This window comes from Saccostrea cucullata, unplaced genomic scaffold (assembly GCF_032062105.1).
Source record: "Saccostrea cucullata isolate Sc308-1 unplaced genomic scaffold, CSIRO_AGI_Scuc_v1 ctg5635, whole genome shotgun sequence".
Classification (NCBI taxonomy): Eukaryota; Metazoa; Mollusca; class Bivalvia; order Ostreida; family Ostreidae; genus Saccostrea; species Saccostrea cuccullata.
The window spans coordinates 44327-56953 of NW_026933662.1; the positions used below are offsets into that span (position 1 = coordinate 44327).

The following is a 12627-nucleotide window of genomic DNA, read 5'->3' on the forward strand; positions in this document are numbered from 1 at the left end:
TTCTGGAGAGAAATATTTAATTTTATATTTTTATTTTACAGATCCACATCTCTGAGACTGACAATATTCTTTGACAACGTGTTCAGTTGTCTCCATTTTGGGGATCAAACCCTTCTCCACTTCAAATTGGATTCTTCAAAACAAGAAGAAATTATCTCTTGCACCACAATTTTATAAAGTTGGTTATGAAGTGACATATGGTAAAATTTCAACCTAAAACAAAAAGATAAAGTTTTAATGATTTTTTTATGCTGATGAAAAGTTAATAAAATAAAATTCACATCATTCAAATTGCTTTTCTCTTTTTTGGGGGCAGAATAGTTAAAAAAGAACTCAAAAAGGTACAAGTCTTGCTGGTAAAATAGTCCTATTCAGGAAATAAATACTTAGGGCAAATTCTTTTTATTACAATATTTATATACATACTGTTGGTGGTTTAATATTGAGAAAAAAGAAAACAAGAATGAGCCTTATTTGTTTTAGAAAGGTACCAGGACACCAGCATATGTTATTGCATACATTGGCAAGAGTTTCTATCATGTCACAGTAGACATTTGATGAGATATTTTACCTGTCTGCAGTGCTAGTACGAGATAATTCAGCTCGAATTACGCTATTTGTTAATAGTTATGTTGAATGTCCGTCATGTTACGTTATATGTCCGTCATGTTACATTATATGTCCGTCAATGTTACGTTATATGTCTGTCATGTTACGTTATATGTCCGTCATGTTACGTTATATGTCTGTCATGTTATATTACATGTCCGTCATGTTACGTTATATGTCTGTCATGTTACGTTATATGTCCGTCATGTTACGTTATATGTCTGTCATGTTACGTTATATGTCCGTCGGGCATACATTATTTGTCTGTCATGTTACGTTATCTGTCTGTCAGTGTTACGTTTCATAAATTTTAATCTTAAATAGAATCTTTATTTTATAATTGACTATCTTCTAATGCCATTTTATATCCTTTTTAGAACCTAAAAATGATATACAAACGAAGAAAATATTCAAAAAATCACATCTAAATATTTTCCAATTTGTCCCCGAATATGTTCACAAGAGCGAATTTTGAGCCTATAATGAAAAAGGCAATTTTTTTTCTCACTGGAGAAACTTAAACACGGTCAGTGTGCCCTGTAGTTGTCCAACATAAAGATTTTTCTCTTCATCTGCACAAACACTATAGGGACCGTATATCCCTTGTTCGTGTGTGAGTAATAGAGACAAGAACTGACCGTCCTGATCAAGGAGGTGAACAGAGTTAGTGTGATAATCACACACCAGGATGTGACCGAAGACATCAATACAGATTCCATAGGAACGGAACTTTGATTTCTGACCAGGAGAACCTGTGTTGTCCTGATTTATTCACCACCACTACTCCCTTAGTATAGTCTGTTGTACAGATATCTCCATTGATGTTTTCTGTGATGTAGTGTGGTTTAGTATATAGTTTTCGCCGCCTGTTATCTCTTTGTATGTTCTCTATTTCTTTTCCTGTCTTGTTGTACCTGGTGACTCTAGCCTCTCTATAACCAGTCATCCCCACCAGTAAGTCCCCGTTGATGTGGGAGGAGTGTATGCTGAGTGGGACCCAGACTCCTGGTTTTATGAATTCATTGATTGTATTATCCTGTGTTACCGGTATCCTATTGATAACTTTATTGACTATGTCTGTAAAGATAAGATCCCCATTCTGTGTCACTGTGTGGTGACCATCAGATCCACCGCTGGTTTTTATCTTCTGTATCACATTTCCCAGTAGATCTGTTTGGACAAGATTGCCATATTTGTCACTGATCCAGAGTCTGTCTGATGGATATGATGTTATATGTAATATGCCAAGGAGATCTGGTACATTGAACTCCCTCACCTTGATGACTGATAGAGGCTGTGTTTGTTTCTCTCTGTCTTCTGTCATCTGTTGCTGGTAGAGGACCACCTCATGGTTATTGTTTTCTGGACTTTTCATATGTTCATCTCTGCATTGTGTGCACAATTTTTGATGACAAGGGTTGCAATAAAACTCACATTTTCTATCACATTCTTCAATGCCACACTCTAAAAAGAGCTGGACAGTGCAAGCTGCTTTACATGATGACATCTGAAAATCATGATGTTTCTATATAGTAATATGGATTTCTCATCTTCGCAGTGAATAACTTTATTAAAATAATACCAAAAGCTTTTTTTTTTATTTTTAAGAAGACTATTGATTAATAGTCAAACATCAAATAGTTTACTAGTAAATCTTTGACATCGGTTTAAGTAAGTACTGGAAATATAAAATTTTGTATCATTTGATTTAATAAATTTTTATTCCATAAAGAAAAAAAAAATATACAATTGGATCTTAAAATCCCACAAATGATCTCTCACAGTACGTAAAAAGTTTCCATAAATACCGGTATAAAGATTTTTACGAAAGAGATACATAATATAGCATAATTTCATTGTTATATAATGTTATATATTATATAAAGTGATAAGCTTTAGATAAATAATGGACATGGTATTCTTTAATACTTACAATATATGTTCATGGCCTACAGAAACTTTTATCCAAATATTTCTGGATGTAGTAGTTTGACTAAGTCGAGCACGTAAAAGTTATCTGTACTTTGTTTACTAGCTAGATGGAGATAAATGCAATCACATGGGCTAATGTTAATAAACAAACTGTTGAGAAACAGAATACCACACTTATTAGTCCTTGTCCTGGTGCAACGCCGGCAGATATGACAGTCATATGATTTCTCATTGAACGTTGAATTTTGTTAAATATTTGATTTTGTTGATATCATTCCATAATGGCGTGACCTGCATATTTAGAATTATCAAAACTACTTAAAACTTATTGTGGAAGTCAAACCCTCTAGGAAAAATACTCAGTACAATTGTTACATTTAAAACTTTAATGTATCACAGATGTCAGTAATGTGAAATTCAGTTGTATTGTCAATACAATGTCAGAGTCAATGGCATGGATAAACTGAAAGTTGTTTGTCAGAATTATCAGATTAATAACTTGAGTTCTAAAGTAGAACAAAATTATTTTGTAATTAAATCCCAACTTTGATGATTTTAGTCATTCCATGAAGTTGTTGTGGAGAAAATCCGTAAACTATCTGGAGACTACTCTTTAATGGCTTCATCTTGAAAGAGTATGAGATTCTTCACCAACTAGTACTGTTAACAGAAGTCCGAAATACACTCACTGTAAGTTTTCACTTATTTTGTATTTACCAAATAAATTTCCTGTCCGAATAATCTGAGAAATTTACACATGTATAAATTGTTGAAGCGTATATTTGATTAAGATTTCAATAGGTTATTTTCTTAACTTTACTAAAACTCTGTCCTAGGTATTGTATTCTGACATCAACTTCTTTTTGCTGATCTTGGTACAAATATCTTTTCTTTATTACAGTTGATAAGGAACGCCTGTGAGAACAATGTGATGGGTGACCAGCTGAGTGACCACTACCTGTCTGCGGCCGATGACCTCTACCACTTAAGGATCCCCAGGATCTGGTGTAAGATGACCGGCACCACCGCCCCACCCTACACCTACAACGCCGCTCAGTGGCTCCGGGATCTGGAGGACCGCTAGAAACACTTTGAGAAGATCCTCAGCATGGTGTGCATTGTATAAATGAAAATGGGGGAGGATCCATAGGGAGTGGAATCCTTTTATGCAGATTTATTTTTTCATATTAGTTAGTTAGAAACAAATAACACTTTATCCTACTAAGCTTTCATCTTTAGTAAAAGAACTTAATGTTTTATATGGGGATTATTTTTTGCGAGTTACAGGGAAGGAAGGCCATGCCAGCCTATTGGTTAGGAGCATTCTTCAATCCTAGAGGACTTTTTCCTTGCTGAAACAGGAAGCCATCAAGAGGTACTGTGGAGATAGGTATGGCAATTTCGAACAGTTCACCTTCCAGACCGATACAACATTCAGAGATTTTGGACATCTAATCTTTTTAATGTTCTAATCTTGCTTTTTAATTGCTACCAAAGCTTACAATAGACTGAAACAGAATTCATGAATAAAATTGATTTTGGTATTTTTGTTTCCTTCTTTAGTTACTTCAGCCTCCACCAGAGGGCGTGTACGTCCACGGAATCGACCTCTGTGGATGTTCCATTGAGAAGACGACCAATGAATTCCAGGACCAGGCCTCCAGACAGGGTTACGCCTCCCTTCGTAACCTCTGTCGACAGTGCTACCCGATTACAACTGTAATGAGAAACCCGCCATACATGTAAAGGAACCTTCCTTCAAGTGCCCATTCTATCCCTCCAGAATAGCCCTACGGGACCCCATTATGGAAAATTGACATCAAGAAGAAGGGAATCCCGCCCACGGAATGGGCACTACGTGGGCTCACAGCTACCATCTGGCCTTATTAATTATAAAAACTGCCAAAGACGTTGTCTTGTGTTGTATTAAAAAAATCCAAAATAATAACTTTTAGGAGTGATTTATTGAATAAGATCTGACTTTTTTTCTGACTTTGTGATTTATTGAAAGTTTTACTGTAAGACATAATGCATTACATAGATAAATAGGTGTTTTTTGCTGAATGCAAACCTTATTCCGTCCTCATCACGTTCAATCTGTGATTACAATGGTTGTGTACAGAGTAGATTTGTATCTTTATGGTTGTGTTTCTCTGTGACAGTGATGCATTAAATATTTGTTTATACTCTTGTTGATATTGTGTTTATTTTGAAATATATACTGTATATTTATTTCTATTTTAAAGACTTTTCATGCATATGTGTCAAAATATTGTATTTTGCTGAGTTTGATTAAAACTTGAATGGCGTTGTAATATTGTTGTTTTGTTAAAAGTGAAATATTTACGAAAAGTGATTCTTTAACATTTTGTTTGAAATTCATGGATTACAAAGAAATAACATACATGTGTTTTTGACCTTCTGACCCTGGAATCATATTACATTCGAAATTCAGTGATATTATTCACCCTTGACCATTAACATACCTTTCGTTTTGACCTGATGATGCTGGAATCATTCTTACATTGACCACCTTGTAACTCTTAGCCAGTATGAATTGAAACTGTAAACCATAGACATATTTAAACATTCAAATGAATAGACATTTTTTTCCTCTATATGCAACATCTAAAGAATTATTGTGACTGTAGATGAGTAAGTTTTACAGTGTTCTACATTTATTTTCAAGATCATTGGTACGACCATACCCTAACTAACAATAACCTTGATCTTTTTATCCTAAAATGAGTACTATGTCGTCTATCTTCTGGTTATCCACAACATCTTTAGCAAAACTTGATTAATTTTGTTGTTTTAAAAGTTATCGTATACAGTATATTTTGGTTTGGATTTAATTATGTTGATAATTATTAACAATGATATAGAGGAAATCTGATCCCTCGCAAATACTCGTGATTTTGCAATATATATGATTCAGATTTAAATATGCAATTTAAAACTTTATGTAGATCTAATATTAAGAATAGCTGCAATATTGTTTTCACTGTAGATACTTGTACACTGTCAGTGTGTTGGAGTATTGTCCCACATAGAGATTGTTTTCATCATCCACACACACACTACGGGGACAGTATATCGCTTGCTCTTGTGTGAGTAATAGACACAAGAACTGACCGTCCTGGTCAAGGAGGTGAACAGTGTTACTAACACCATCACACACCAGGATGTGACCGAGGACATCAGTACAGATTCCATAGGGACGAAACTTTGACTCCTGGCCTGTGTAGGAGAATTTGTGTTGTCCTGATTTATTCACCACCACTACTGCCTTTTTATTAAAGTCTGATGTACAGATATCTCCATTGATGTTTTCTGTTATGTAGTGTGGATTACTATACAGTTCCTGTCCTTTGTTATCCCTCTGTATGTTCTGTAGTTCTTTTCCTGTCTTGTTGTACCTGGTGACTTTACCCTCTCTTTCATTCATTAGTCCCATAAAACTTAAAGTCTCTTTAAACATCCCCACCAGTAAGTCCCCATTGATGTGGGAGGAGTGTATGCTGAGTGGGACCCAGACTCCAGTTTTAATGAATTCAGTGATATTATTATCCTGTGTTATCCAATTGATGACATTCTTTTTTCTGTCTGTAAAGATCAGATCCCTGTCCTGTGTGACTGTGTGGTAACCCTGAGATCCACCACTGGTTTTTATCTTTTGTATGACATTCCTTTGTAAATCTGTTTGGACAAGATTACCATCACCATCACTGATCCAGAGTTTGTCTGATTGATCTAGTGATACATGACGTACATTATCAACACCTGGTACATTGAACTCCCTGACCTTTGTGACAGAGGCAGATAGAGACATTGTTTGTTTCTTGTCGGATTTCATTCTGTCTTCTTTCATCTGTTTATGTGTATGTTTCATTGCTGTATTGTAGACACTTTCAATGGACTTTATTTCTCTCCTCTCTGCCATAGTTTTGGGGACATGTATTTTACCTAGCAATTTGATGACATCTTGTTTGCTGTATGGACCAGCTGTAAATTCTGGTGTGACTGGTTTTGTTGTTTCTGGTATGGATCGGATCTTTGGTTTCTTCTCACACAATAATTTCTGGGTTTCTTTAGAGAACAGGCATCTGTGGAGCTCTTTGACAAGGTTATTAAGATAATTGATGTATTCATCCATGGTCTTGTCTTGGGTGTTTATATCTTCTAACAGTGAATGCTCTATCTGGTCTAACTGCTTCATGTTCTCAGATACGACTGTGTCCACAAGATTTTTTAAGGTTTCACCTTCAGTCTTCATAGATGTTCTAATGTTGTCTATAATGTGTTTAATTTCCCAGGAATTTTTTTTAATATCTTTCTGTAAATCTTGTGATGTAGGGAGAAAATATTCATGAATTTTGGAGATTTCCGTTTGGCAGACTGCAAATTTTTCAGCGTAGACTGCTTCAAGATCAACAAATTTATGTCTTTCGTGGTCTCCCATTGTAGCACATTTGGAACATAACGGAACCTGGCATTCTTCACAGAACATGTCCACATCTTTAGTAGGGTGGATCTTGCATTTATCTACAGGAAGTTGTCGTTTGCGTTGCTGGTAAAGAACCACCTCATGGTTCTTGTTTTCTGGACTTTTCAGATGTTCCTCGCTGCATTGTTCACATAATCTTTGATGACAAGGGTTGCAGTAGAACTCGCAGTTTCTTTCACATTCTTCAATACCACATTCTAAAAAGTGCTGGGCTCGCTGGGGAATATTTTGTTTAGATAATGCCATCTGAAAAGTACGAAAATAGAAATGTATGTTTTATACATGTACGTATGTGTACATCAAAGATTTCTCTCGAACTATGACATCTGACTGAGATTAATATCATATGCATTCAATTTGCTTTTCTTGTACATCAATTTTTTTATACTTCTTCTCCATAATTCATTCAACAGTTTTCATAAAATTAAATTTATTTAATTAATGTTCTGCTAGTACTTACAGCTTTTATGAATGGCTGACAAACGACATTGTTGACAGCTAGGTTTTGGAATGTCAAAATGAGATTTCAGTCGAGACCTGAACGAGCTCTATAATTCACCTCCGGGATAGATTAAAGATAAATATAGATTTAAATACCCATAACTGGTAAATACCAGCGTATATCATTCGTTTTCTTCCAAACATAATGCAAAATACCATAAAACCTTTAAAGGTCTGCACTTTAGTATGAGTCATTCATTTAACAATACTTTGAATCAACATTTAATTTACGTTGTATGCGACTCTCTCTCTCTCTCTCTCTCTCTCTCTCTCTCTCTCTCTCTCTCTCTCTCTCTCTCTCTCTCTCTCTACTAATACGTATTGAAATATTATTTGGAAAATAAAATATGCACTGCATATCCTGTTGTAAAAATATAAAAGTGTTATGTGTCATGTGAAATAATAAAAACCAAAAAATAAAAAAAAAACGAAAAAAAAAAAACCAGTGAACTATTTTTGACTTAATACATGTAGGCCTTTGTGTTCCGAAAGATTTTTCACTCTGAAAATAATGACAGTCAGACAGTTTAAAAAAAAAAAAAAAAAACCTAATTTTTTCCTTGTCATTAAAATTAATTCACAAATATTTTGAATTAAAGATATCGTAATTTCGTTTTAATTTTAACTGTTTTCTCCTTATGCATTGCCTTCTGTTTTCATTTAATGATTTAGCTGTGCACGTGCACGGTGATTCAGGGTGAATCATAAAACTCCCCTAAAATTTTCTTATATGCACTGTATTGTATTGAACTGTAAAGAAAACAAAACTACATGATCATCATAGGCGTCGGAACCGGGGTTGGGGGACTAGGAGCCTGGGCAATTTGCAAAAATTGACATAATATAGATATTGAACAATGGGACGTAAGTTGAGCCCCCCCCCCCAACTTTCAGCATGCATATTCTACTTGAGTCAAAAAAGGGTAAATGGTAGTGTTTATTTAAAAATGGCACTGGAAATAGTTTGAGGATTCTACAGCCCACTACAAAAGGATTTTCGTGTTTGGGCAATGGAGACATCTTAATTTTCTTTTGTATTTGCTTGTCAGGTTTTTAAGAAATTTTGAATTTTTTTTCTCCTTTACTTAGACCCCCCCCCAATTAAATTTGCTCCCGACGCCAATATATCATATGCGCGGAAGGAAGTGTTTGCTCAATAGCACCCTCTGAAAACTGAAAATAATTGCCCCCCCCCCCGTTGTAATTGCTTTCCTCGGGCCTCTAGAGGACTAGCATTAGTTTTCAGTATTTGTACATATAATTCTCCATACAAGTATTTTGTTTTGGTTGTATTGATTATCGCAGTTGCCTACACCCTTTTTCGAAGATACATTGATCTTTAATTTACCCTTGAACTTTATTTTCGCTTTCAACAAAAACATGCATATCTGTCCAATTCAACCATAAGAAGAAAAAAAAACATGTATTTTAAAATAATTTATTTTCAAATTCTAGTTTACACAAATTGATAAGATTTCGTGTCTATTGATATCAATATCATTTTTGATTGCATACTAGTATTCTCCAAAAAGTAAACAAATATTTTTACTGAAAACATTACAGCATGATATTAAAAAAATAATTTCTGAATAAATGGAGGAAAAGAAAGGTAAAACATATTGTGTAAACATGAAATAAACAAAGCCCATGATCCACATCGCTCACCTGAACACTGGCTAAGCAAGAAACAAAAAAACTTTCAAATCATGACCCCCAGGGATAGAATTGAGCCACCATCGGGGATACAAGTTTTACATTAAATTTTTTTTTAAAAACTTCTCATGAACAGCAAAGCCATGATAGATGACATTTATATGAAAGCATACTCAAATGATGTAGAATAATTTTTTCACATCATAACCCTCAAGGGTAGGGTGGGGCCTCAATGGTGGATCCAATTTTTACGTAGGAAAATAAAGGGTGAAACCCAAGAGCAGGAAAGCTATGTTTAGTCACATTGACATGTAAGCATCCTCAAGTATTGAAGATTTAAATTTGTTCAAATCATGACCCTTTTGGGTAAGGAGGGAAACAATGGGTTAATCGCGTGAGCATCCCCTATTAAACGGTCACATCCACCTATGAATTGCTCAAAAGAAAAGTACCTAAGGTATGAAGCAAATTCGACACAATACGTACTATTTATTGATAGTTTATTTTTGTTGCAAGGCCATTATAACGTCCAAAGAACAGGCATAATGCTAAATTTAAACAAGATTGTTGAAATCCCTGCAACGTCAACTTATGTGTGAGTAGCCTGTCTCGGTTTAAAAATTGATTTTCCTCAGTGTATGCTCTATGGTATGAATAAGTTGGAATATAAAAGCCATATGCAGGTGATAACAGAATATGACTAGATAATTTGAGAAGTTTGACAATTAAAAACCTGAAGTCTTAATTCCAGTTTCTCGTATAATTTAGTTGTTTGTTCGACTTTGTTGTCCAAGTCAGTGAATTATGCAGTTATGAAATAAATGCAAGACTCGATCTCAGCCTTATCTTTTTTTTCAAATTCACTAAGATATATAAAGTCGACATACATACTTACATGAATTTAACAATAGTAAAATGTTCAAAGGCATCGATATGTCTTTATGTGGAGTTTTCTTCTTATCAATTGCAAATAGACGTCTAAAAATAATTTTAGCATCAAAAGACTCTGTCTCTAAAGACTACATAAAAGATGTCAATGAGGAACTTCAGCATCCCTTTAACACCAACTTCGATTGTAACGTCAACATTTGACTGAATACATAGGGTTTCATGTGGGTACGTCCAGTCAACATAAGATGTTTTCTCCTGTTTGGCACGTTGCACCTATTCACACCTCTGGAATTTCTAAGGTTCCGAGTCTTTTGCACTATTCACATATTTATTGTTTGTCAATATATTATAAAACTCTATTTGCTGTCTTCACCATGTCACGTACAAGTACGTATTTAGTATGTTAAAGAATTCACATTTGATAAATAGATAAATTTCAAACTTTATACATTGTGTAATATGTGTAACTCAGAAAGAATTATATCTCTAAAGTGTGTTCATCTTTTAAAATTAAAATACTAGCATTTAAAATATTCACATGACGTTAACTTTAAGATTGCATAATATAAAAAAATGGTACGTTTTTTTCTCACTGGAGAAACTTAGACACTGTAAGTGTGCCCTGTAGTTGTCCCACAAAAAGATTTTTCTCTTCATCTGCACAAACGCTATAGGGGCCGTATATCCTTTGTTCGTGTGTGAGTAATAGAGACAGAACTGACCGTCCTGATCAAGGAGGTGAACAGAGTTAGTGTGATAATCACACACCAGGATGTGACCGAGGACATCAGTACAGATTCCATAGGGGCGGAACCCTGACTTCTGACCTGTGTAGGAGAACCTGTGTTGTCCTGATTTATTTACTACCACCACTGCCTTTTTATTCCAGTCTGATGTACAGATATCTCCATTGATGTTTTCTGTGATATAGTGTGGTTCAGTATATAGTTTTCGCCCCCTCTTATCTCTTTGTACATGTATGTTCTCTACTTCTTTTCCTGTCTTGTTGTACCTGGTGACTTTACCCTCTGTATATGTCAACTTCCCCACCAGCAAGTTCCCGGTTAATGTGGGAGGAGTTTATGCTGAGTGGGACCCAGACTCCAGTTTTAATGAATTCGGTGATATTGTTATCCTGTGTTATCCTATTGATGACTTTATTGACTATGTCTGTAAATATCAGATCCCCGTCTTGTGTCGCGGAGTGATGACCATCAGATCCACCGCTGATTTTTATCTTCTGTATCATATTCCCCTGTAGATCTGTTTGGACAAGATTACCATTTTTGTCACTGATCCAGAGTCTGTCTGATTGATGGGATGTTATATGTAATAAACCAATGACATCTGGTACATTGATTTAGAGATTTTGGACATGTGAAAACAATACCTTCTCTCTAATCTTTATAATGTAAAAATCTTGTTTTTTGCTACCAGATCTAACAAAAGACTGAAACAGAATCTGATACCGGTATAACAATGTAATTGTATCATTAATGAATAAAATTGATTTTTGGTATTTTTGTTCCCTTCTTTAGTTGTGTCTTTTATTAATTAATATCAAACTGAAGTAATGTTATCATTTTCAACTTCAGATTGAAAATTAATAAAGACAGTTACTTCAACATCCACCAGAGGGCGTGTACATCCGTGGAATCCACCTCTGGGATGTTCCATTGAGAAGACGACCAATGAATTCCAGGACCAGGCCTCCAGACAGGGTTATGCCCCCTCCTGTCCTCCATCTACAGTGCTACTCGATTGATGAGAAACCCGCCCTACAGGAACCCTCCTTCCAGTGCCCACTCTATCCCTCAAGAATAGCCCCACGGGACCCCATCATGGAAATTGACATCTAGAAGGAAGGGAATCCCGCCCATGAGATGGGCACTACGTGGGCTCACGGCTACTGTCTGGCCTTATTAATTTAAGAAACTGCCAAAGACGTTTTGTGTTGTATTAAAAAAATCCAAAATGATGACTTTTAAGAGTGATTAATTGATAAGAACTGACATTTTTTGCTGAAAAATTTATTTATTAGAAGTTTCATTGTATGACATAATGCATTACATAGACAAATATTAGGTATTATGTTTTGCTGAATGCCAATCTTATTCCGTCCTTTTCACATTTAATATGTGATTACAATGGTTGTGTACAGAGTAGATTTAAATTATTATGGTTGTGTTTCTATGAGACAGTGATGCATTAAGTATTTGTTTATACTCTTGTTGATATTGATTTTATTTTGAAATATATATATATTTATTTCTATTTTAAAGACTTTTCATGCATATGTGTCAAAAATTGTATACTGCTGAGTTTGATTAAAACTTGAATGTTGTAATTTTTTTTTAATGTTTTTGTCATTGTCTTAAAACTTGACTCAAAAAAAGTGAAATATTCGACAGAAACAGTGTTTGTTGAATCATTTTTCAGTTCATTTTGTAATTCATACTTTAGGTTATATGGTGAGAAACAGTGTGACTTAGACCTTTGAGTCAATATTCCTACACTGACCTTGTTGCAAATCA

The 12627-nt window shown here is 34.8% G+C and overlaps 2 protein-coding genes and 2 pseudogenes across 3 annotated transcripts; 1 reads left to right on the forward strand and 3 right to left on the reverse strand.

The window, feature by feature from the left end:
- Positions 1-1312: 1312 nt before the first annotated feature.
- On the reverse strand, positions 1313-1984 carry LOC134238814 (uncharacterized). The gene has a single exon (XM_062720926.1). The coding sequence runs from the start codon at positions 1982-1984 to the stop codon at positions 1313-1315; it is 672 nt and encodes a 223-aa protein (XP_062576910.1).
- An 824-nt stretch (positions 1985-2808) lies between these two features.
- LOC134238812 (dynein axonemal heavy chain 8-like) lies at positions 2809-12019 on the forward strand (annotated as a pseudogene).
- On the reverse strand, positions 5395-7572 carry LOC134238811 (uncharacterized). Of its 2 annotated transcripts, XM_062720924.1 has the most exons (3): positions 7509-7572; positions 6021-7294; positions 5395-5978 (listed from the first exon to the last, which is right to left on the reverse strand). In XM_062720924.1, exons 2-3 carry the CDS (start codon positions 7292-7294, stop codon positions 5543-5545), a joined length of 1710 nt encoding a protein of 569 aa, XP_062576908.1. In that variant the 5' UTR covers positions 7509-7572; the 3' UTR covers positions 5395-5542. The 2 variants fall into 2 exon arrangements, with proteins under 2 accessions (XP_062576908.1, XP_062576907.1); XM_062720923.1 differs by having other exon boundaries at positions 5395-7294.
- On the reverse strand, positions 10628-11450 carry LOC134238810 (uncharacterized; annotated as a pseudogene).
- Positions 12020-12627: the final 608 nt, after the last annotated feature.

What these genes read in the sequence shown, in the direction of transcription:
- LOC134238811 (XM_062720923.1), bottom strand. Translation starts at nt 7,294, where the DNA reads ATGGCATTATCTAAACAAAATATTCCCCAGCGAGCCCAGCACTTTTTA.
- LOC134238814 (XM_062720926.1), bottom strand. Translation starts at nt 1,984, where the DNA reads ATGAAAAGTCCAGAAAACAATAACCATGAGGTGGTCCTCTACCAGCAA.